Here is a 22840-nt window from a genome sequence, read left to right on the forward strand (position 1 = left end):
TGATGACTCACACCTAAATGAGCCTTCATTTCTCTCAAATTGACCCATCAGGGCAGTTTGTCCTGCTGAGAGCGCCTTCTTCTATACTGCATGTTAAAAAGTCACCAGTAATGACTCAGAGCTCCACGGGTGCTCGATGCTAAGTGCATTTTTAGAAAACAGTGGGCTGCTTGTTGATGTGCATCATACTATACCATGTACTGCATATGCTCACATTATTATTATTATTATTTTAGTACACTTCTTGACACTGAAGAACAAAAGCAGGGGATGTTTTCCAATATATTATTCACACAATTCGAATATAGACTGGCTTTCTGCCTGTTTGTGGGTCTTATGGCCTTCATAAGTGCAAAGTATATGCTCGATTGAAATCATCCCACTGCTATTCAATTTGTTTGCTTGCAAAAAGTATTGAGTTGATTTTCACAGTAAATCTACTCTCTGCTTCCATTCGGCCAACTCAAGACAATTAAATAATAATAATTAATATAGGCATAAACTTCCAATGACCAAGTCTTAATCCAATCCAACTTGTATATATCTTATTTTTATTCTGAAAAATACTTTTAACTGTTTATTAGTGAGATGTCACACAGTCAGGAAATTGGGCATATTGGGTATCTGTGTGGACACACTCCCACATTCCAAAAACATGCATCTTAGTTAAGGTTGGTACATATGGAGGTTAACTCCATATGTCCATAGGTTGTTTGTCTATATGTGCCCTGTGATTGGCTGGCGACCAGTCCAGGGTGTACCCTGCCTCTTGCCCAAAGACAGCTGGGATAGGCTCCAGCATGCCTGCAACCATAGTGAGGATGAGCAGCATATCCCCACCCTCCCACGCGAAAATAAAAACTTACTAAAGTTGTTTAAAGAGACAGGGGGCTGTTGCCTGTGGGGTGCTGTCTCGCGGTATTTCCACATTAATCACACAAAGTCACAGAGTTATTTTAAACCAAATTACTAGTGTCGTGTGTGTGTGTGTGTGTGTGTGTGTGTGTATGCGTCTTCCACTCCACTTTGGCTAGCTCACGCTTTATTTTCTCTCCTGACGTCACGTGAGACGGAACCGGCGGTAGCAGCAGACCGTAGAAGAAGAGAGAGAGAGGGAGAGAGGGAGAGAGAGAACCGGGCCGGAGTGGAGGCGAGGAAGCCGGGAATCCGAACCATGGTGATGTGAACAGCCGGAACCTCATCTCTTATCGGTAGGATTTTCTTTATCTTCCCTGTTTTTGTCTTTTAGTCGCTATTTTTGCCACTGTCTGTTTCAGCGTTTCACACCGCATTTGAGGCTTGTTTAGAACACTGAGCTTTCCAATCGAAAAAAGGAGGATTCATTTTGTTGCATACCGATATTTATTTTCTAATAATGCCACATTGTAGTAATATTTTATGTTTATGTGTCTGCCGTAGTCAGTATGTGATAGCCAAGCACAGCAGGTGCCATGAAATCATAGCAGTATGTATAATCCCTCTTATTTAGACCAGTTATTTATTGTCAGGTTGGGAGAAACCCTTTGACAAGGTAGGTGATGGGGGATTCCTCTGTGAGCTGCCTGACTTCACTACATCAGCATTCACATCCCCATGACAACCCTTTTGTCTGGATAGACCCAAGGAGGAGAGCCCTTGGATGCACTCTCGGTGCTAACTACTGTATATATTTGCCTGATTATCTCAGCACATTCATAAATAATGGGATAGCTAGAAGAAAACTAGTAATGCCATGTCACTTGATGACCTGACCTATCAATTATATGATATGCTGTGATAGGACACAAAACTGATCCCTCCTGCTACGTCTTCTTATTCTCTGTTAAGAAACAGAGTTAGGATGCCATCTACTGTATGAAGTTGGTCCGAGGTGTCAAATTTAAGGATTGATACCGTGGTCTGTACGCTAGGTCATTTTATGTGCTCTCCAAAAGCCTGGGAATAATTAATCTTTTTCCTTTTAAATGTACATATACATTCACGTTGACAGAAATTGGACTGCATGCAGATATTCTAAACCTGACATAATAATCAAATATATGGGCAATTGTGTAATAATATCATCAGTATATTCATATATACAATGTAGTATAAACCATAACTGCAATGTGGCCCTCGATGAAAACAAGTTTGATACCCCGATGGAATGGCTATATGTATTACCACGTTACAATGAGTCGATGTGGCTGCGACTGACAATCACCATCAAACACTAATCCGATGAGCAACTGACCTACATGTCTGCCACCTTTACAGCAAAAAAAACAATGTTTTTATCGATTTACATCTTTGACATTTCTATATGACCCCAAATTTTGACCTGTTAAAATCTATGATAAATAACAATAATAATATGTGGGGATTCACAAATGTGTTCCAGTTGATTTGTGTGTTTGAGGACATCAGAATAACTAGTTAGGTCAGCTAGGTCATTGGGTCATCACCTGAGGGCATATTGACAAAATAGTTGGGCTATTATTTGCGCTATGATCAATGTATTTTGCTACTAATTGATTTTGACCGTGTTACCAGTTCAGTTCATTTTCATAGACATAAACTAATCCGCTTTGAATCCACTATGTCAACCGAGTTTGGAGAATGCTGATAGAAAGTTGCAAAATAATTAAATCTAGCTGTGACCTTGACCTTTATGAAAAGCCAGAAAGCTATGAAATTATTTTGACAAATTATTAATAGTGATCAATGTGAATGATCATTGAGTCAAGTAATTATTATTAGGAAAAAATAAGATGGGACAAGCCAACTCTGAATGTTCTGAACTCCTGTCTCCATGGTAATGTTGTACAGAGATGTGTAATACTTCGTAGAGGAACTATGTCTTTGTTACCATGAAGTTACCATAGCAAATTAGTTAAGAGTGGAACAACAGCGCCTCTGCTGGTTGCAGGTGCATCACCTTTCTTTTCTGATTGGCTGGGAGAAGTCACATGAATCTTGCCATAGTGACATTATTTTGACCAAAGCCTATGATACCAAAATGGTTCCTTGCTCATTAAAGGATCGCTGTTAAAAGTAACAACACTGTATGTACCCTGTCAACAGCCACATCCTGACTTGAAGAAGGGTTAGAGATCGTGTGTGCAGTCATGGGGAAGGACTACTACAAGACCCTGGGCATCCCCAAAGGCTCCAACGAGGAGGAGATTAAGAAGGCCTATCGACGCATGGCGCTGCGCTTCCACCCTGATAAGAACACAGAAGCTAACGCAGAGGAGAAGTTCAAGGAGATCGCAGAGGCCTACGAAGTGCTCAGCGACCCTAAGAAGAGGCTGGTCTATGATCAGTTGGGGGAGGAAGGTATGGGGATAGTTTATGAATGAGATCCAACACAAGATGCAGTCCAGTTCTATGCCACAGTGATGAAACATTATAACAGCATACAGTATGATCATAATATATCATCAGAACTGAGCCTTATAAACTTTGTCAAGGATTTTGTTGATATTGTTTGGGATCTCATGAAATTTTGCAGATCTACATGTGACCAGTGGGTGTAGTTGTTGAAATTCCCTACGAACAAACTTAACATCCAAAATGTGAGTGGATGCCATTTGAGGCTCTCAATCAGGAAGCACACTGACGTACAGTATGGCTAAGATGGGAGATGTGAATAGAAGCGACTGCTGGAGTTTGCATCTGTGGGTGTTTTGTGTCAAGTTTGGTGTCTGTATGTGTGTGTGTGGTTTTGGATGGAGTTTCCTGATATCTGATGATTTTTCCCCACCTACGTTATGTTTAAAAGATCAGTGATCCTGTGGAATTTTTGTGCTGCCAATTTTTTGCTGTGCTACTTTGTACACGCCTTGGCCATTTTGGACAAGATCCTGCATCTTGACCTCATAGTGATGTGGGAATCACAGTCTAGTTCTTATTTGCAGGTTTAAAGACAGGAGGCAGCAGCTCTTCAGGTGTTCCTGGTACTTCAACACACCACTACACCTTCCATGGAGACCCCCACGCCACCTTTGCCTCCTTCTTCGGGGGCTCCAACCCCTTCGACATGTTTTTTGGCGCAAACCGCAGCCACGGTCGCGGTAACGGCTTCTCCTTCCACAATGATCACAGTAATGACACAGAGCAGGATGTGGACATGGAGGACGATGAGTCCTTTCCTCATTTTGGGAGGCATTTCGCCTTTTCCGGAGGGTTGAACAACGGATTCCCAGCGGAAGGCCGCAGAAGGAGGGGTGGACCCTCAGAGCGCCAGGGGGCAGCTCGAAAGCAACAGGACCCCCCTGTGGTTCATGAGTTGATGATTTCGCTGGAAGAGATCTTCCACGGCTGCACCAAACGCATGAAGATCACCCGCCGCAGGCTGAATCCAGATGGAAGGAGCATGAGGACCGAGGACAAGATACTCAATATTGTGATCAAGAAGGGCTGGAAGGAGGGGACCAAGATCACCTTCCCGAAGGAAGGAGACCAAACCCCTGAGAATATCCCTGCTGACATTGCATTTGTGCTGAAAGACAAGGGACATGCCCACTTCAAGAGAGACGGTTCCAATATTATTTACAACTGCAAGATTAGTCTCAAAGAGGTACGTCACTTGTGCATGACTCCGGTTTCCTCCCACATTCCAAAAACATGCATGTTAAATTAATTGGTTAGTCCAAATAAGCATGAATGATTGTTTGTCTATATGTGCCCTGTGATTGGCTGCCGACCAGTCGAGTGTGTACTCCACCTCTCGCCCAAAGACAGCTGGGATAGGCTCCAGCATACCTGTGACCTGAGTAAGGATAAGCATGATAGAAAATAGATGGATGGATGTTACCAAAGTAAAAAAAAAAGTGCAAATTTGTGTTTAATACCTTCAGAGAGGTATTGATTTAACATTCTGTTTATTATTGTAGTTTGCATCATATGGCTCATATACTGTAAATAAGCTAATACTAGACATAGCATCTATTAAGTGTCCACACCACAGCAATGAAGAATATGCATACGTAAGAAATGTTGTGGCCAGTGAACGCACCGTTACATCCTTTTCTTTCACTCAGCCTTGGGGCATTCTGTCACAGTAGTGCGGTATATGTGGTGTCCTTGTGTGACTGGCTCGCAGTCGCCGTGCTCCTCTTGTTCTGTCTGCTTTGTAAATAGAAGCAGGCGGCCCCATTGGAGGCTGCGCGTGGTGGATCTAAACACGCATGGAGGCAGCCTCTGCAAGTGTATTCTAGCAGTCAAAGATAGGCTGGTGTATGACGGTTGTCTGCTATTACAGTGACTGGCACATTTAATTAGACGCCGCCCACAAGGTCGACAAGTGCTGCACGAATCAGACTTCATAGTCTTTGAACTACACAATGTTTAATATCTCTAATAGCTCCCACTTACTGGTCTGCACTGGATAAGTGGCAGATGTTCTTGAAAATGTTGTTGTTTGGACTGAACTCAAACACATTTCTGACTCACTTCATGGACTGGGAAAAGAATAGGAACATAAAGTATTTGAGTGTGTCTGGCCACATAAAATACTTCATAAAACCTGCATAAAGATTAGGATTATACTGAACACCCACCACAACCAAAGACTTTAGACTTAAGAGTGATGCAGCTCAAGTAGGGAATATTATGGAAGTGGGTCAGATCCAGTTCAATATCAAAAGCAAACAGGAGCTATTGTTCCATCCCTGAAGATGTGATGCTAAATACTGGAATGTGTACAACACACAGTTACCATATTAGAGGGCATTGGCATGAAATAAAACGTACCGCTTAGAGCAGTAACTCTCACATGATAGTTCGAGACCAAAAAGCCACTCTCAGTGGGTCGCAAGTCTATGCCTTGGCGGGTAACTTTGTGAAGACATTGAGTGGGCCCATCTGACACACAGCTGGAGATACCTGCTTGAGAAGAGTGCGCTATAAAGTGTTTGACAATGTTTCATCACTGCAGCTCACATTGGGTTGCAAATAGTCCATTTAAAAAGAAGATATTTGAGAGGTTTGAGTGGAAATAATTCTCCAATTTGGCTCACCGCTTGCCATTGAGTGGCGGTGATGGTGAGTTCCACAGCCAAACCAGTTGACAACCACTGGCTTACAGCAGGTAATCATCATGATGATTCATTAGGTACTCCATATGGTGTTACGGACATTGTCAGTCTCATTAGATTGGGCAGGTGTACCTAATGAAGTGTCCAGCATCATTATGTACCACCAGACATGTTCTGCCTTCACTGTGACAGGAGTCGGAAGCAATTTGAGAGATTAGAGTGAGTGAAACACACTGATTTACAATTTCCATGCTCTGTCTTTATCATGTGATTGACAAGGACAGACTGGGACTGTCCTGTCTCCGTGGGAACATATTGGGGTCACAAATGTTGGCTCACAATCTCAAGTGTCATTGTAAAAAGTCAAAGTGTGAGGCAACCAGGTTTTCAAATGAAGAGGATGAGCCTGTAGTACACGTCACAGACTAAAAGTAGTGCAGCGTTGTGAGCAAGACGTCATGGCTTGAAAAGCCAGTCAGTACTACAAGGGAGGGGGGGGCAGCTGCTCTGCTTACCAGACTCAAAACCCAATCACCCTCCCCTCGGTGAACGAGTCTGACCCTGTTGGTTAAAATTTCTCTCAGACGAGACAAGAAAATCCCCCAAAGAGTGTCACAACATAGCGTGTGTGTGTAATGACATTGAGTGGCTTAACTTGGAATTGAGCAGGTGTCAGTCCAGACATCACTGTTACATTACATGTGGCTGCTTGGATGCAAAAAAAATCCTCTTCTGCCATGACTCTTATAGTTAATTTTCAGGTATAGAGCAACCCCAAAACTGCAAATATTCAGTATTTAGCACATTTACTACACTGTATTTGGTACGTCTACTCCAATGTACTTTAAGTTTGATTATTCTTAGAATATTTTGACTTTATGTGTGTGTGTGTGTATGATAAGCCCTCCGTCTATTTACGAGCTCAACCCATTCCCCTTTCTCTTCATTAGCTCTGGCTATGAGAACTCTGCTAAAATTAGTCATGCCCCCCCCTCTCCTACACACACACATTGACACCAAAAAGTTTTCCACTACAGGTCATGTTTTTCTAGCTCCGTGCATGGAGTCACAGAGTTATACACACACTTTATCTTGGCACTTTGACTCATTATTTGACTTCATGGAAAGATGATATAATCCATAAACTCACGATTTGTTGCCCGTTCCTTTTCTCTACAGGCGTTGTGTGGCTGCACACTGAGCATCCCCACGTTGGAAAAGCACATCATCTCCCTGCCGTGCCATGACATCATCAAACCCGGAACGATGAAGCGAATTAGAGGTGAAGGCCTTCCTTTCCCAAAGAACCCTTCACAGCGCGGGGACCTCATCGTGGAGTTTTCAGTCCGTTTTCCCGACAGGATCCCGCCTCAATCCAGAGAGATTATCAGACTCCACCTGCCTCCATCATAAGAAGAATCAGAGAAAAAGATGGTGACTGAAACATCCTCTAAATTGTGAAGAAGACCCTCATGAGTCGCGTTAGTGCACTCAGCATTTAACAAGTACTCTGGTGGGAGTACATCCGCACAACGTATTGAAAATCCTGCCTTTACAAAGACAATAATGCTTGATCAGTTATTTCATTTTATGAGTATGCTGTAGAGAGGGAAGTACGGGCGTCCCTGCTTAGGCTGCTGCCCCCGCCACCAGACCTCAGATAAGCGGAAGAAGATGGATGAATTTTATGAGTGTACTACATTTTATTGACATGTTATTTTAATATGTTGGCTGAAAAATATGTATCGACCAAATGTCCTCAAATAGTGACCTCCGCTTAGTAATAATAGAGGCAATGCCTCAATTAATTGCCAATTGTGAGGCCAAAAACGCCTCATCTCAAATAAATGCTCATTTTTGACCCTCGAGAAATAAAATAACAGGTGGTTCTATTTAAATTAACTCCTATTTAACCATTTCTATGTGTATTAAGTAACCATTTATACAATACAGTTGAATTAAGTATTTGGAAATAATAACAATATGCTGTACCATTATAATTTATACAAATATTTATTACAGTACATGTGTTTGCATTTTATTATATTTAGAGTTTTTGTTATTTAAATTAAGTACAACATTATGCTCATATGTAAATCAAACAAAGGCCTCCTCAATGCCGTACCTCTAAAAATAATGCCTGGCAGGAAATGGCAGCAGCCCACTATGAGAGGGAATATGATATAGGAGAAAATACTGGATTTGGAATAGTTGTTTTTTTAGGTGACTTTTATTAGATTTTTGTCTTTTACCCCCCCAAATCTTGTCTTTTAATGATTGTGTCAGCAGTTTTCTATGCCCCCCAACTGTGCGTCTGTGTCTAGTTCTACACAAACATTTCCCAACAGCACCTTCTACCTGGACTATACCAGCATCCTCAATGTGTCCAGCACACAGACCACACTTTCTTTCAGTTTAGTGCGGTGTTGTACTGCAGTACTTTCATCTGTTTGTCACTTCTCGGTTTGCTGTGTGCTGCATTGCCACATCACTCTTTAAGATGATGAAATGCTCTTTCCAAATGACAATCACTCTCAAACACAATGATAAGCTCAGAATCTGCACAGAAAATCGGTGCTGTCTTGTTTGGAAGTCGTCAGGCTCCATACCACCACACAGCCAGGCTTGCTATGTATGTGCCTTAACCCGGTGTCATACCACACACACACACACACACACACAGGTAACACTGTAACACACAAGCAGCCATGTTAAATGCACACCAGATAAGCAGCCATCATATTGTACTGTATTCCAATAAAACCTTTCAGCATCTTGCTACCCAGGATAAGTTGGACATCCCAGAAGAATTAAAGCAGGATTTAAAGATGTAGTAAAATGAACAATCCACACTTGTAGTTCCTCTGGGGAAAGCCATGTTATTTTCTTCTGCTTTCTTTTGCATCGTTTGAAGGCCATGTCTTGGTGCTACTGTGAACAGTGCCATTTATACATATTTAAAATGTGCTTCTGACATATGTAACATGTGTACATTGTTACTTGAAATTTTTCTTTAAAAGTAGAAGCCCTTGTAGGATTTGGAACAGCGTCTGCTGTCAGGGAGCGATGTTAAGCCTCCTTGACTCTTTCTACTATACTCTTGTAAACAACAAAAGATCACACTCATTAGACATAACATTAGGTACACCCGCAGAGTCTAACGAGACATGTTTGACAAATTCTGCCTGAAAGCTTTACATTAAGTTGTGCTGGTGTGCCTAATGAAGTGTATTCCATGTACAATCAATAGTAATAAATGGGGGTGTCATGAGACACTCACTTCATAAGATGAGACTTTAACATTATGTGAACTCTCTACCTGCCTGTTTGGAAGCGGGGGAGGGGGGCAATATATTGAATTACTTATTTATTAGTGTTCATTTCAATTTATTGTGTGATAATTTATTATCATGACCAAAAGCCCTTTTTTTCAGAAATCTTGTCACGTTTTAATCTCATAAGATCTTGTGACACGAGAACCTGTGACACCCCCAGTAGTACCAGTAAATACATGCGGGATAGTGAGTGTGTGTGTGATCCTAACACACACTGCTGGACTCACCGCTTGTGTGCCAATATTCAATGTTTTCAAATGCCAACAAATAAACCAAATGTTTCAACCTGGTGGTTTCTGTACAGTTATTTGCAGTAATACTAACAGAGTATACTTTTATGAGTTGACTATCACATCATATTGAATATTTAAGTGTACACAAAAAAGAATACGGTATTGATACGAATATTTGAAATGAGAAAGTCAACTAGTCAAAGACTAATGGGGGTCCGAAATGCAGTCGGAGGTTTTCTTCCTCTCACTCACGTGACCTTAAATAAGGCAAAGACATATTTAAACGTAATGGTGATCAATGAAGCATTGTCATTTATGTTGCAATAACACTTATTGACTAATATACACAACATTTTGTCTTTTTTTGGCTTTGATCTTGTCCCTTAAAAAGTTTTTTGTCTTATAGTCTGATTATTCATGCCTGTCAACTCTCCCATTTTTCCCGGGAACTTTTTCTTTATTTTGTCCTTCTTTCCATTCACCTTCCTGCTTACATAGTTTCTTGTAAATGTCTGGAATTTTACCTTACATTACTGCAGGTCAACACGATGACGCTATCTATTATCTTTGTTTATTGTGTACCATGAACAGCAACAGGTAAGAATATCTCAATTCAATACTAATATCATAAGCTCAGAGACAGCAACAACCTTCCTCACTACCAGTGGCCATTGCTCTGAGACTGCAAGGGAAGCTCAGCTTCCCCTAAAATGTCCACCAAAAAGGCGGTGAAATATGTGTGTACATTTCATTGACTATATATGGACGAGAATACCTTCATCTTTTGTTCACAAACAGCTACTTATGACTTACGTCTTCTTTCTTGTTCATTCCCATTCCTTTCCTTCTCACTATTTTTTGGTCTACTGATTTCAAATGAGGAAGCATAGAGTAGGTTGTGCCACTGCAAGAAACTGGACTGTCATTGGATAAATGCTGGGTTTAGTCCCGCCCATCGGACGCCCAGCGTCTCCGGGGGTTTGCAGTGGGCTGGCCCGAAAGTTCGGCTGCTGCATGATGATTGGATGATCTCTCTGAGGCGGAATCCCTTTTTGATTTACATTAAAATGAGCGAATCAGCGATGTTCAAGTATAAACATCATAGGAGCATTTTTTTTCATTCCATTGTTCTGAACTATTCCCAAATCCGTGAGCTCAAACAGAAAACAAAAATTTGACAGATAATGGAGTTCCACTCATTCAAAAGACAATTATTCAGCTTCAAGGATTATATACACTCTCTGTGTAATGCTAGAACAGCTTACTACTGATCTTTAATTGAACAAAACAAAAATAACCACAAGATCCTCTTCAGCACTATAGCTAGGGCTAGGGCATGATGTTGAACAATCTTTGCTTTCAGGTCATTTGACAGTTGTTTTGAGGCTAGCATGTTGCTACTCTTCAGAGAAGATGTAACTTGCAAGCTTAAATACCTTTTCTCATGATTGGCTTCACTTGTGTATGAAGGTCAACACATTTAGGGAACACATTTATGGCAACACACACAAACAAAGTCTTGGTTATGTCTTAAGTCAGTGGTTCTCCACTGGTGGGCCAGGACGCAAAAGTGGGTAATGGAGACGTTTAATAATAATAATAATAATAATAATGTCATGACTCAATGTCTGTGAACGAGGTGCATGCCATGTTTCTAGACGACAGTCAAGCTTGAGCGGCAATGGAAGGTCATACTGTATTAACGCTGCAGCTCATATATCAGATATACAGTATGAGACTTTGGAGTTTAAAAATTCTTACAATTTGGGTCACCATTTTTGTCACTGAGCGGTGCTGGTGATGTGACTATAGGGGTGTTATATCTTGTCTAAAGGGCCCCTGTGTAAGTGGACAGTACCATCATAAACCAATTAATCTGCAAAAAAAACTTTTCCTGGGAACTGCAATTTTAACTAATAAACAAACTCAGTGACTGTAGGAACGCTACAGATATTTTGGAAGCTTGTGAGCTGCTGTTCTGAGTCCAGTGGAGTTTGGACATCAGCATTGGTTACACATAAACAAACGATGGAGACTTTGACCTTGGATAGGTCGTCACTCTTTTGCTACCAAAAACAGAAGATCCAGGTAGGAAATTGCATGTTTTTCTTATCTGTCAGACAAAGCAGATGACCTGTGCTAAGTCCACTTCAATCATGGAGGACATGAGCTGCTGTTAACAGTGAAGATAGTGGGCGAGATGAGCTAGAGTACACGCCACACCGTGACTAAAGCTCCATCGCTGCATCAGCTATTTCTGGCAAGCAGACAGCAGAGTTCACTGAGGGTTTACATCTCCAATTATGTCCAGTTTATACCGTATATCTCCTGAAAAAAAAAACATATTTTGTGAGGTTGAATGGGGTTCAACAGTCGCTGTCTCATCCAGCAGCAGTTAGTGGGCTGAGAAGTGGACGCTAATCAGTAACTATCAGGACTGGAGTCATGATGACGAGGCTGACTGGCCCGTTGAGGAGTTCACCTCACAAAGTTCCACTTTAAGTGTCAACTGCACACAGGGGGGACATGAGCGCCTTTGTCACTCTCACCACGGGCCAGAGGATGCCCATGGTGGGCCTCGGAACTTGGAAGAGTGCACCGGGACAGGTAAAAGCGTGTGCATTATTGTGGTCAAGGTTTCATAGAACATTATTCCCTAACGCAGCTATTGTTTTCTTATTTTGTGACAACTACTAGTCATTTGTGTCAAAGTGTAATTCTGTGCGTATTCCAGGTGAAACAGGCGGTGCTGGCAGCATTAGACTGTGGCTATACACACATCGACTGTGCAGCAGCATATGGCAATGAACGGGAGGTGGGGGAGGCCCTGGCCCTCAGAGTTGGTCCTGGCAAGGTGATTGCTATGTAGTCAGAGACATTTTTGGAAGTCAAACACATCTGGCAGTAGATTTCTTCCAGCCAATCAGATGAAAGATAATGACAAATGCAGAATGAAGTAAGATTTTACTGACATGCATTAATGAAGTGAAAGAAGTCTTGCAATGTACTGCAATAATGTCAGCCTAATATGGACTCATTCAACCAATCTCATGTATCCTTGTCCTTCCAGGTGTTGCGTCGTGACCAAGTGTTTTTGACATCCAAACTGTGGAACACCAGGCATGACCCCTCAGATGTTGAGGAAGCGTGCAAGACCAGCCTGGACCACCTGGGTGTCTCCTATTTAGATCTGTATCTGATGCACTGGCCTATGGCCTTTCAGTGAGGGATTTTGACGTAAACTGGACTGTATAGAAATAAGTGTCACATGACATTGACATTTTTTTTCCATTGTTTCAGGCCAGGGAAGGAGCTGATGCCTCGACGAGAAGATGGAAGTGTGTGTTACTCTGACACACACTACAAAGACACATGGGCGGCGATGGAGAACCTGGTGGACCGTGGTCTGGTCAAGGCCATCGGCCTGTCCAACTTTAATGCCAGACAGACTGATGACATTATTAGCATGGCCCGACACAAACCTGTGGTCAACCAGGTACAATTACTTATTAGTATTCAGACAAGAACATTTCACACCGCTTGTGTATGTTATTGCTGTAGGTGGAGTGTCATCCATACTTGTCTCAAGTGGATCTTCTAGCTCACTGCAAGTCAGTAACAAAATTGGACATTTTCTTAAAATGCTGGAAGCCAAGCCTGTCTGCTCATGAATGCACATCAGGTCAGTGGCAGTGTGTCTGACAGCCTACAGTCCTCTGGGCAGTGGGGATCGACCCTGGGCGACCGCAGAGGAACCTTCTCTGCTGCAGGACCAGCGACTGGGAGAAATAGCCAAGAGGTACCATAAAACACCTGCACAGGTCATACTCAGGTAAGATTTCAATATTGGTAGCAGTTGGTACATGAGCATAGTAAAGTTGACAGTGGTGGAATTGGTAGAATCTGCAAATGTTATTTACAGTAAAGTACACTATAGGTGTCCAATTAGCAGCCTGCCACTTGTATTTTAGTTCCCTGCAGTATATTCTAAAAATAAAACTTAAAAGTTTGTGACTTTGGTGACAAGCACTAGGAATAAAACGCAATATGAATCGTAGTCCATGTGTGAGTACTCACCGCCACACTTCCTTTTAGTGGTTACAATGAGGTGCAAGAAAACAGTTCTAAAGATTAAAAAAGGCAGTTTGACAATTGGCAACACTTTATGCAATCAAATTGGTGCACAAAGTTGTGAAATTATGAGGTTTGATAAATGAAAAGACCAGTAGGGTATAGTTAGTATAAATCAACATTTGGCGGTGACACACAAGAGTACAGACGAGTGTCGTAGAAATGTATTTCTCGTCATCGCCATTGGTTACTTCACTTCAGATGTGCATATCAACCTACTTATTTTCACCTATTACACTAGCTTACACCATTCTAAACTTATGGCTGTATGCAGGTGGCATATTCAGAGGGGTGTGGTGTGCATCCCCAAAAGCGTGACCCCTTCCAGGATCCAGCAGAACCTACAGGTGTTTAACTTTTCTCTGTCGGAACGCGACATGAATCTCATTGACACCTTCAACTGCAGCCAGCGCTTCATTGTGCCAACTGTGGAGGTGAACTATGAACCATGCACCACGCATGTTGACATTTACAGACGGCTCATCATTTGCTATTTCTACAGATGGATGGCAATAGAGTTTGGAGAGATGCTGCACACCCTCTTTTCCCATTCCATGACCCTTACTGAATGTTCTTCTGGATTAGAACATGAATAAACCTGAAACTATTTAACCATTTTTTTTTCATGGTTTACACAAGATACAACTAATCCTGATGCTTGTGCTGTCAATTGTGGCTTGCTCAGCAAGAATAATATAAATCACTGCCACACCACATTAATTTTCTAGTGAGCTGGAGTCTATCCCAGCTGTCTAAGGGTGAAAGGTGGGGTACAAAAGTTAGGGCCAGTACAGATTTTTAGACAACTGCATTAGGAGCTGCACAACTGTTGGCTAAACAGTGCCACTGTGTGGTTAGCACCGGCATTACATGCAGCACTGGATTGCACCACACCTTTGGGCAAACATGAAATGCAGTCACTGCAGTGATTTGAACCAAGCACTATTACCACTTTGTGAGATTTTATTTTCAACAACATAACCTTGACAAATTTGTAATACATTATATGCTACTGTTTTATTTAAAAAAAAAAAAAGAATTTAGCAATGTTTTTTTCCTCCACTTGTCAGGTTCTAGCGTCGAATCCCGCCACTAAAATGTATCCATCATATACTGAAAACGAGACCACTCAACCCCCCACCCCCCACTGGAAAAGCTTGGTTACTCACCTTCCATTTGCAAATATCCCCTTGTCCCCTCCCACCACAAAGCGAGGGCAAACCAAGTGGCTACATGCTGTCTCCGAGGGAAATCATAGAAAAAAAACCAGGAACACAAGAAAGAAGCACAAAGTCCTAAAAAGGTGGAATCTGGTGAAAATTTGTACAGGTGTCATTCCTGTGCCGACCACTGAGGGGCAGTGTGTAGGTTTATCCATAAAGGTCGTCATCATTATCTTCATTGAAAACAGGACCAGTGCCACCTCCTCCTGAACCATGGCTTGGACCGCTGCCCCCTGTTGTACTGGTGGGGAACCTGACAAAGAGGAGGCAGGAACCAACATGATTTAACATTTGGAAAGGATTATGTGGCTGTGTATTTTTGGTCAACATAATCTGTGCTTGAGTCATAATCTCCACTGCACTACTCAAATGTAGCAGATGCAGAAACTGTGAAAAAACATTTACCTGAAGCTGCCGAAGCCACGACTCTGCTGGAGCGTCTGTGCAAACATTTCATATTTGCGGATGTCGTTGTCACTGACGGAGCGACGGGCAAATCGCATCGCCTCTTCAAAGTGGTCCTTCCTAATTTCAGGCACAGGATCATCCTCTTCCACCTCCTACAAAAAGCTAATATGTTAGAAACACAGAAGATGATAGAGAGGCATAAAGGAGGAGGGGGGACAAGCTGACCATAGCTGAGGGGTTGGTCTGTCTCTCCCTCTCTCTGCGGATCTCGTTCTCAATGCTCTCCCTGATGGCCAGTTTACACGCCCGCTGGCAGATCTCTGTGAGGTCGGCTCCAGAGAAGCCATTGGTCATCTTTGCCAAGAAGTCAAGGTCCACATCCTGGGTTTACATGAATAAAAATATGCACACATTGGCTGTTCATTCTTGTGGCAGATCAATCCATGCTGGCATATTAATAGAGTGACCATTACCTTGCTGATGGGACTCTTGCGCAGGTTGGCTTTCAGGATGCTCATTCGGCTCTTCTCGTCGGGCAGGGGGATGTAAATAAGCTGGTCCAGACGGCCGGGTCTCAGAATGGCAGGGTCGATGATGTCTGGCCTGTTTGTGGCGCCAATAATGAAGACGTTCTTCTTGCTGGACATGCCGTCCATTTCGGTCAGGATCTGGTTGATGACTCTGTCGGCTGCGCCACCACCGTCTCCCACATTGCCACCACGGGCTTTAGCTATGGAGTCCAGCTCGTCAAAGAAGAGGACACATGGGGCTGCTTGACGAGCCTGGAACAGAGCAGTTGTCAGAACAAACAAGTACACTTCACTTCTCAACAGTGAGAAATCATCACGCCTGAGAACCAACCTTGTCAAAAATCTCTCTGACGTTCGCCTCAGACTCTCCAAACCACATGGTGAGCAGCTCGGGTCCCTTAATAGAGATGAAATTTGCCTGGCACTCATTGGCGATGGCTTTGGCCAGCAGAGTCTTACCACAACCAGGGGGCCCGTAGAAGAGCACACCCTTGGATGGGGTCATGCCAAACTTGAGGAATTTGTCTGGGTGCTCCACTGGGTACTGCATTTAAGAGGACGCATGAAAGACAAAGACCACATTTAAAGCTTTCAGTTCGTAATCACATGTAATTCACTTGTAGCTGATACTCGATTCATACCTGCACCAACTCCTGCAGCTCCCTTTTGACATCTTCCAAACCACCAATATCCTCCCATGTGATGTTGGGAACCTCAACAACGGTCTCTCTGAGGGCTGATGGGTTGCTCTGACTCAGAGCCCACTGCACAACAGCGTTTACTTACAAAAGGTCAAGAAAAGGGACTTTGGAAGAACATCTTACACCCAATATTTTTACCTTGAAGTCATCCATTGTGACAGCCAGAGAATTCATAACTTCAGCATCAATAGTCTCATCCTCCAGATCAATTAGGTCCATCTTCTTCCTGATGGCCTGCAGGGCTGCCTCAGAGCATAGAGCAGCCAGATCTGCACCCACATGGCCATGGGTCTCATTGGCAACCTGCCATGGAATACGCAGGTCTCATAACTACACACATTCATATGAACTGTCCAATTTCTGACTGCAGACATGTACAATAATTAATCCTAAAATATATAATAGTCCATACATAATAGCTGTTTGCCTTATAATCATAACTCAATGCACGACATGACATGTGGGATATTGTAAATGGTGCACACCTGAGTAAAAGTCAAAAATGAAGATTCCATGTATTATGTACAACAATATCATTCTTGTTTTGGGAATCTATTTATAGAGCAAAAAAAAAAAAAAAAAAGTATGACAGACCTGCTCCAAGTCAACGTCATCTGCCAGCTTCATGTTTTTGGTGTGAATTTGGAGAATCTCCAGTCTGCCAGTGGCATCGGGAATGCCAATGTCCACTTCTCGATCAAAGCGGCCTGAGGGAGTGCAAACACTCGTTTTAGTTACACTGAATGACGTCATGACTGGCAGTTATATATGGGAATATTACATACACTAAACCCCTAATTAATGCTGAAGCGATACCATTAGTGTCAAAATATGTGAACAATCTGGTTCGTTTTGTTAGCACCTATGCATTTTAAGCATGGTAAATAAACACTTAACCGGACTATCGTATAGCAAGGAAGGTCTCGACTGGTTTGTATGTGGGACCTACCATTATCCTTCTGTGACAAGTGGCAACACAAACTACAGAAAATTTTCAACTACAACTTCATGCACATGACCCACTGAAAAAAAGATACTTTTGGGTCACAACCCACAAGCTGAGAATCACTGGCATAGCCACTCTGTACCCAACTTTGAACCAATTTCCAACAAGCTACATGCAAAGACAAAAGATGTCACAAGGTGTGCTCAGAAAGCTTCAAAATAATTCATTAAAAAATATGGAAGCTGGCAAAATTATTGGGTTAATTTGAATTTGTGATGCATTTATTTATTTATTATGGTGACTTTTTTTCTCCACATGATCACACGAGATCCTGTGACACCCCTGATATCAATCAATTCAATACTCTCAGAATTGCAAACCAAACTAAAATCAGCAACTTTGTTTTTGTTTGGATTAGGACATCTACTTCTGTCAGTGTCATTTACCAAATCGCCTCAGAGCTGGATCTATGCTGTTGGGTCTGTTGGTAGCCGCCATTACGATGACATGAGCTCTCTGTTTGAGGCCATCCATCAGAGTCAGCAGCTGGGAGACAATGCGCCTCTCCACCTCTCCATGAGTCTATAAAAATAATAAAATAAAAAAAAAAAACACATTGTTGCAGCACAACTCGCATTGTGGAATCTGACCAGGATTACTAACTAATACTGTATACATATATAGAGCCCTATTATTTTCGCCTTCACAGACAAAGGAATCACGTTTCAGAATTGGTCAATAAAAACGGAATCGACTGTTATACATAGAATCTTGCGGAAAGTGCCACATACATTTCTGGACAAAATGGACCAATGAAGTTCTGCATAGTAAATGTACGGTATTTGCAATTAATTGACATTTTATTCACTAACCTAAATATCACACACACTGAAAGGGTAAAAAAAAAGGAAAAGGTTAAAAAAAAGGGAGGGGGGTGTTAAAACATTTTTTATGGAAGTTAGCAGAAACGGGCTTCATTACGTCCTACATATGCAAGACTTAAGTTCTGAAATGTGTGTTTACTGTTATGTATACATTACCACTCACCTTCTCTCTCTTAGGAGCAATGGCATCCAGCTCATCAATGAAGATGATGGCAGGAGCATTTTTCTCTGCTTCCTCAAATGCCTTCCTCAAGTTACTCTCACTCTCTCCGGCCAGCTTGCTCATTATTTCAGGGCCTTTAAAAAAACAAAACAAAAACAGTTTCACTTAGGAAACAGTATGGGATGGGATACACACATTTTATTTAAAAATAAAGATTACTTAGAAATGGCACCTAAGTGTTGAAAAAAAAAAACAACTATTAAAACTCGTCTAGCCAGTTCTAATGTCAGTACATTCATACATGATGATGCACCAAGGCAGGAACCCTTCACGAGGAAAGTTACACGGGTAATTCTCCTACCATTAATCAGGAAGAAGAAAGCTCCAGTTTCATTGGCCACAGCCCTTGCAATCAAGGTCTTTCCGGTTCCAGGGGGTCCATACAGAAGGATTCCACGTGGGGGCTACAAATAGAATAATTTTAAAATATAATTCAGTATAGTGCAATAGATTGCAGTTCCCAATGTTAATATATATTCTCATCTTATGTATAGTCAACACTACATATCTATCAAACCAATGCAAATGCTGTTTCACCCCACTACTAGTTGATCTCTTCATTTTTTCAACTAAATAAAAATGATAATTGAGCTGATTTTTCAAAAAAAAAATGACTGATGCATGCAAGTCCAAATCAGGTGAATGGGTTCACTATTAATGGGAATGTGATCCGTTTCAGACGTGCCTATGTTTACACAGAACAACATGTCCAAAAAGGAGTCAAAAAAAGAATTATGTTGATGTAAAACATTAATGCAAAATATTATGAAATTTGTAGAAACAATTTATTGCTAAAAGCTGACAGAAACAAATAGACTTGCATCTTAAAACAGTTGTTTCTGTAAGCATTATGAAGTACACAATGTTAAAACAAATGTACATGTACAACATATGAGCTCTCATAAAATGTGCTTTTATATAAATACACGTGTGACAATTTGTCTCCATTAAAATCCGTCATAAAAATTTCACATATTATGGTGGAAATACAATTGAAGACCTTTTAATTAAAAAAATAACTATTTTTGTATGCTCGTTGTGCAAGTATGTTTCTACAAGTGAGGCTGTATTAGATCGAGAACCAAAAAGCTGTATGTTCCCATTATTCTTCCTGTATTATCAGGAATGACTAATTGCCACCCCCGGTACCAACCTACAATGCTAATGCATCATCATCATCATCATCCCTGCAAAGAAAGATGTACAGCTGTGTAAATCCATACCTTGACACCTATGGCCTTAAAGAGTGCAGGGTGCCTCAGAGGCAGCTCCACCATCTCTTTGATTTGAGCCAACTGCTTCCTCACGCCACCAATGTCATCATAACCAACCTCATTCAGAGATTCCTCTTCATCCTGCATGTTCAGTGTTCAAAGTTTGAATTTTCAATGTCCTTCCATGCACATATTGACAAGCCTGCTACCCACCTCTCTCCTGATTGGCTCTCCCTCACAGTGAATAACAGTGTCAGGAGCAACAATGCAGTAGGGAGAAGGATCAGTCTCCACCACTTTGAATTCCACAGCACGCATGCCCCCTCTGACCAGGAAAATATCACCTTCACAAAGTAAAATAAGCTCATGTTTAAACTCATACATTGAGTGAAACAGTTTTGGGTAATGAGGCCCTCGCATCCACCAACCTTTGCGGATTGGCCTGTAAGCCTCGAGGAAGTATGGCTTGAGATAGACCTCAAACAAGTTTCCAGTGATTCCCTCTACTGTGTCATCCATTGGAAGGACATGGATCCTCTTGCCATACTTCACATCAGGACAGGGCTGAATGCTGGGTCAAAGCATTTTGGACACTTAAATTCTTTATCCGTGTTTGGGGCAAAGCCAAAACAACTGTGCACTCCCCCCTACCTGATGACATCGCCGAGTCGGACCCTCAGGTTGTTGCGGACCACCCTGTTCATCCGAACCTTCTCATCAGAGCATGTGTCGTCAGAAAGCACGATGCACACAGTCTCACGTCTTTTCTTGCCCTTCATTAGCACTGTGTCTCCACGGAAGAGTTGCAGCTCATCCATCTTGGTCTGGGAACATTGTGATAGAACTTTTGGCCTCCGCTTGAATGCTACTATTGAAAATCACTAACTTTTGAAATGTAGGTACCTGAGAGAGTGAGACCACACTGTTGTCTTCATTGATGGATTCATCCACAATCAGTCTGTTGGGCCTGTTCTTCTGTTTCAGAATAGCAGTGGCTAAGTCATCATTCTTTGATCTAGATAGAGAGAAAGAGGGCATGTACACCTTCAACAACATATTAACTTTCTTAGTGAAGTTTAGTTAAATCTCAAAACAGCTGGGTCATGAGATGACATCACTGCTTACTCACCTCAAACCTAAACAATGTATATTAAAGGTTTGTTTTTTTCAGTTGTGTGTATACTCTATGGTAAGTATATTTAGAATAGTCTGAGAATAGCCTATATTTTAAAATTGCTTTACAAATAGCTTGAGACCACAGAAACCATGTATTTTTAACCCAGCATATTTAAAGTAAATATACACGTATGTATTGTGTCTTCACATACCAAACATATTTGATGATGATTTAACAAAATACCGAATGAGCAAAATTGCCCTTCATCATATTGTAGCCAACATAACAGTCAATTGTTTAGCATTAAAGTTAAGCCACGATTATCGTATTAGTCGTAATATAGTCCACATTTATTGTGCGGAAATAATGAATGACATATACTCGGGTATTTGTTGTGGGAAGGATTTTGCACGGTGATCAGAACCAATTTCCATGTCGTTAGTAGGCTAATGTTAGCATTTAAGCTAAGTGACTGGACAGCCAGCAAGCCCAGATGACACAGCAAAAGAATCAAGGGAACTAACTTTGTTAGCTCTCTATATGCCCACATAAAGATATGTTTGGATGTAATAACCCATTGTAGCATAGTCCACACCTGCTTTCATCAATTGGCGTGTTTTCATCGGGCGAAACAATATTTAACCACTGGCGTTATTGGCAAGTTAACTGGGTTCAATCTTAGCATAAAAGCTATTCAGGTTAGCCTAGCTAGCTTTGCGGCAGTTTGCAGTGGTGTGACGCTAAGGTAGCTTAGTAGCTAGCGTCGTTGTACTACATAGCGGTGGTTATGCCAAGATGTTGTAACGTTTATATCACTCACATTCCATTCCCTCGACAACTCTGGGCAAATTGTGTTTGGGAGGCTGTAAATGCCACCTCTCTGTGACGGCGGATGGCGTTGGCCTTGATGGCTCTGCTCTGCTAATACTAGCACTCGCCGACAGCAATGACTGCGCTTTGTCAAGCCGTTGTCAGACGACCAGTTAACACACAGCCATTAACCGATTAGCGACAGCAGTGAGAATAACACCAATCTGACAACTTTTAACAAGTGTGGGGGATAACACACTGTCGGTAGCTTTTCAATGACGTTCGCTATCAAGTAACTGACCCCGTTAGCTTTCTTGCTAAATTGCTAGCAGCCGGGCTAGGCTGCTAACTTTATTAAACTTGTGTTTTGAGGACACAATGACATTATATTTCCATAACCGTTGTGTTAAAAAAAAGACAATGTATCTACTTACTCTCCTCCCGATGCCATGGTTGTCCACCTGGGTCACAATTAATAAATAAAGAAAATCTAGCTAAATTTGCAATGCTTCACTGGCTTTCGTATCCCTACTTCGACAAACAACACACGAATGTACAGGGGTTTCCGTGGTTTTCTGTACTAGTGTAGCAAAGCTGGATGTATCTGTTACCCTGATTGGTTGGTGGTCTTTGCCAAATTCGCTGACCAATGACAAACAAGAAAGAAGACGTCAGGGTGTATATCAACTCTCTTTAACCAATTGCAAATGTGTAGGCTGCAGTGACGTTCCGCCTCCTTTTCGCGTATTGGCCATTCAAGTCTGTCAGTAGAAATAAAGTAAACCAATCAGTGCGTACCGCGTTAAAGAATTGATGAACATTTAAACCCACTTCACTGTTTTTCAAGTTCAGCAATATTTTTTTAGCTGGAGATAAACGAAACGCTACACCTCTCAGCGTGTCAGTTGCACAGCCGTCATGTTTTCAGACGTTAACAGGACGCGTGCGCTTTGATTCTTGTGTGTTTGGAGGATAACGTCATTGTAAGAAGAACCTTCTGGCGATTTGTTGCAAAACTTCAGCAAATAAACTTTCAGGAAACACATTTTGCTGGTACAATTGTGT

The 22840-nt window shown here is 41.8% G+C and overlaps 3 protein-coding genes across 5 annotated transcripts; 2 read left to right on the plus strand and 1 right to left on the minus strand.

Annotated features, from left to right (window-relative positions):
- Positions 1–1107: 1107 nt before the first annotated feature.
- dnajb5 (DnaJ heat shock protein family (Hsp40) member B5) lies at positions 1108–9634 on the plus strand. The gene is made up of 4 exons (XM_058071780.2): positions 1108–1211; positions 3064–3318; positions 3900–4561; positions 7200–9634. Exons 2-4 carry the CDS (start codon positions 3108–3110, stop codon positions 7431–7433), a joined length of 1107 nt encoding a protein of 368 aa, XP_057927763.2. The 5' UTR covers positions 1108–1211; positions 3064–3107; the 3' UTR covers positions 7434–9634.
- A 2010-nt stretch (positions 9635–11644) lies between these two features.
- akr1a1a (aldo-keto reductase family 1, member A1a (aldehyde reductase)) lies at positions 11645–14334 on the plus strand. Its single transcript, XM_058071178.2, has 8 exons — positions 11645–12195; positions 12323–12442; positions 12659–12810; positions 12889–13084; positions 13150–13199; positions 13271–13420; positions 13994–14153; positions 14222–14334. Exons 1-8 carry the CDS (start codon positions 12115–12117, stop codon positions 14285–14287), a joined length of 975 nt encoding a protein of 324 aa, XP_057927161.2. The 5' UTR covers positions 11645–12114; the 3' UTR covers positions 14288–14334.
- Positions 14335–14664: 330 nt separating this feature from the next.
- On the minus strand, positions 14665–22385 carry vcp (valosin containing protein). Of its 3 annotated transcripts, none has more exons than XM_058071174.2 (17): positions 22210–22385; positions 20752–20863; positions 20500–20672; positions 20277–20419; positions 20062–20192; positions 19858–19989; positions 18936–19038; positions 18575–18708; positions 17974–18109; positions 17176–17288; positions 16720–16884; positions 16522–16644; positions 16212–16424; positions 15824–16132; positions 15576–15731; positions 15348–15502; positions 14665–15195 (listed from the first exon to the last, which is right to left on the minus strand). In XM_058071174.2, exons 1-17 carry the CDS (start codon positions 22224–22226, stop codon positions 15090–15092), a joined length of 2421 nt encoding a protein of 806 aa, XP_057927157.2. In that variant the 5' UTR covers positions 22227–22385; the 3' UTR covers positions 14665–15089. The 3 variants fall into 3 exon arrangements, with proteins under 3 accessions (XP_057927157.2, XP_057927158.2, XP_057927159.2); XM_058071175.2 differs by lacking the exon at positions 22210–22385 and adding an exon at positions 21786–21943; XM_058071176.2 differs by lacking the exon at positions 22210–22385 and adding an exon at positions 21561–21579.
- Between the last annotated feature and the right edge of the window lie 455 nt (positions 22386–22840).

Source organism: Doryrhamphus excisus, linkage group LG3, assembly GCF_037039965.1.
Source record: "Doryrhamphus excisus strain RoL-2023G ecotype Guam linkage group LG3, RoL_Dexc_Guam_v1.1, whole genome shotgun sequence".
Taxonomy (NCBI): Eukaryota; Metazoa; Chordata; class Actinopteri; order Syngnathiformes; family Syngnathidae; genus Doryrhamphus; species Doryrhamphus excisus.

Excerpts from the sequence above, each read along its gene's own strand:
- akr1a1a (XM_058071178.2), top strand. The coding sequence starts at position 12,115 with ATGAGCGCCTTTGTCACTCTCACCACGGGCCAGAGGATGCCCATGGTG. Across the intron at positions 12,811-12,888 it reads CACTGGCCTATGGCCTTTCA|GCCAGGGAAGGAGCTGATGC; the intron begins GTGAGGGATTTT and ends CCATTGTTTCAG. Across the intron at positions 13,200-13,270 it reads GATCTTCTAGCTCACTGCAA|GTCAGTGGCAGTGTGTCTGA; the intron begins GTCAGTAACAAA and ends AATGCACATCAG.
- dnajb5 (XM_058071780.2), top strand. The coding sequence starts at position 3,108 with ATGGGGAAGGACTACTACAAGACCCTGGGCATCCCCAAAGGCTCCAAC. Across the intron at positions 3,319-3,899 it reads TGATCAGTTGGGGGAGGAAG|GTTTAAAGACAGGAGGCAGC; the intron begins GTATGGGGATAG and ends TCTTATTTGCAG. Across the intron at positions 4,562-7,199 it reads GCAAGATTAGTCTCAAAGAG|GCGTTGTGTGGCTGCACACT; the intron begins GTACGTCACTTG and ends TTTTCTCTACAG.
- vcp (XM_058071174.2), bottom strand. Across the intron at positions 19,039-19,857 it reads TTAAGGCCATAGGTGTCAAG|CCCCCACGTGGAATCCTTCT; the intron begins GTATGGATTTAC and ends TTCTATTTGTAG. Across the intron at positions 18,110-18,574 it reads TTGCTCCTAAGAGAGAGAAG|ACTCATGGAGAGGTGGAGAG; the intron begins GTGAGTGGTAAT and ends TTATTTTTATAG.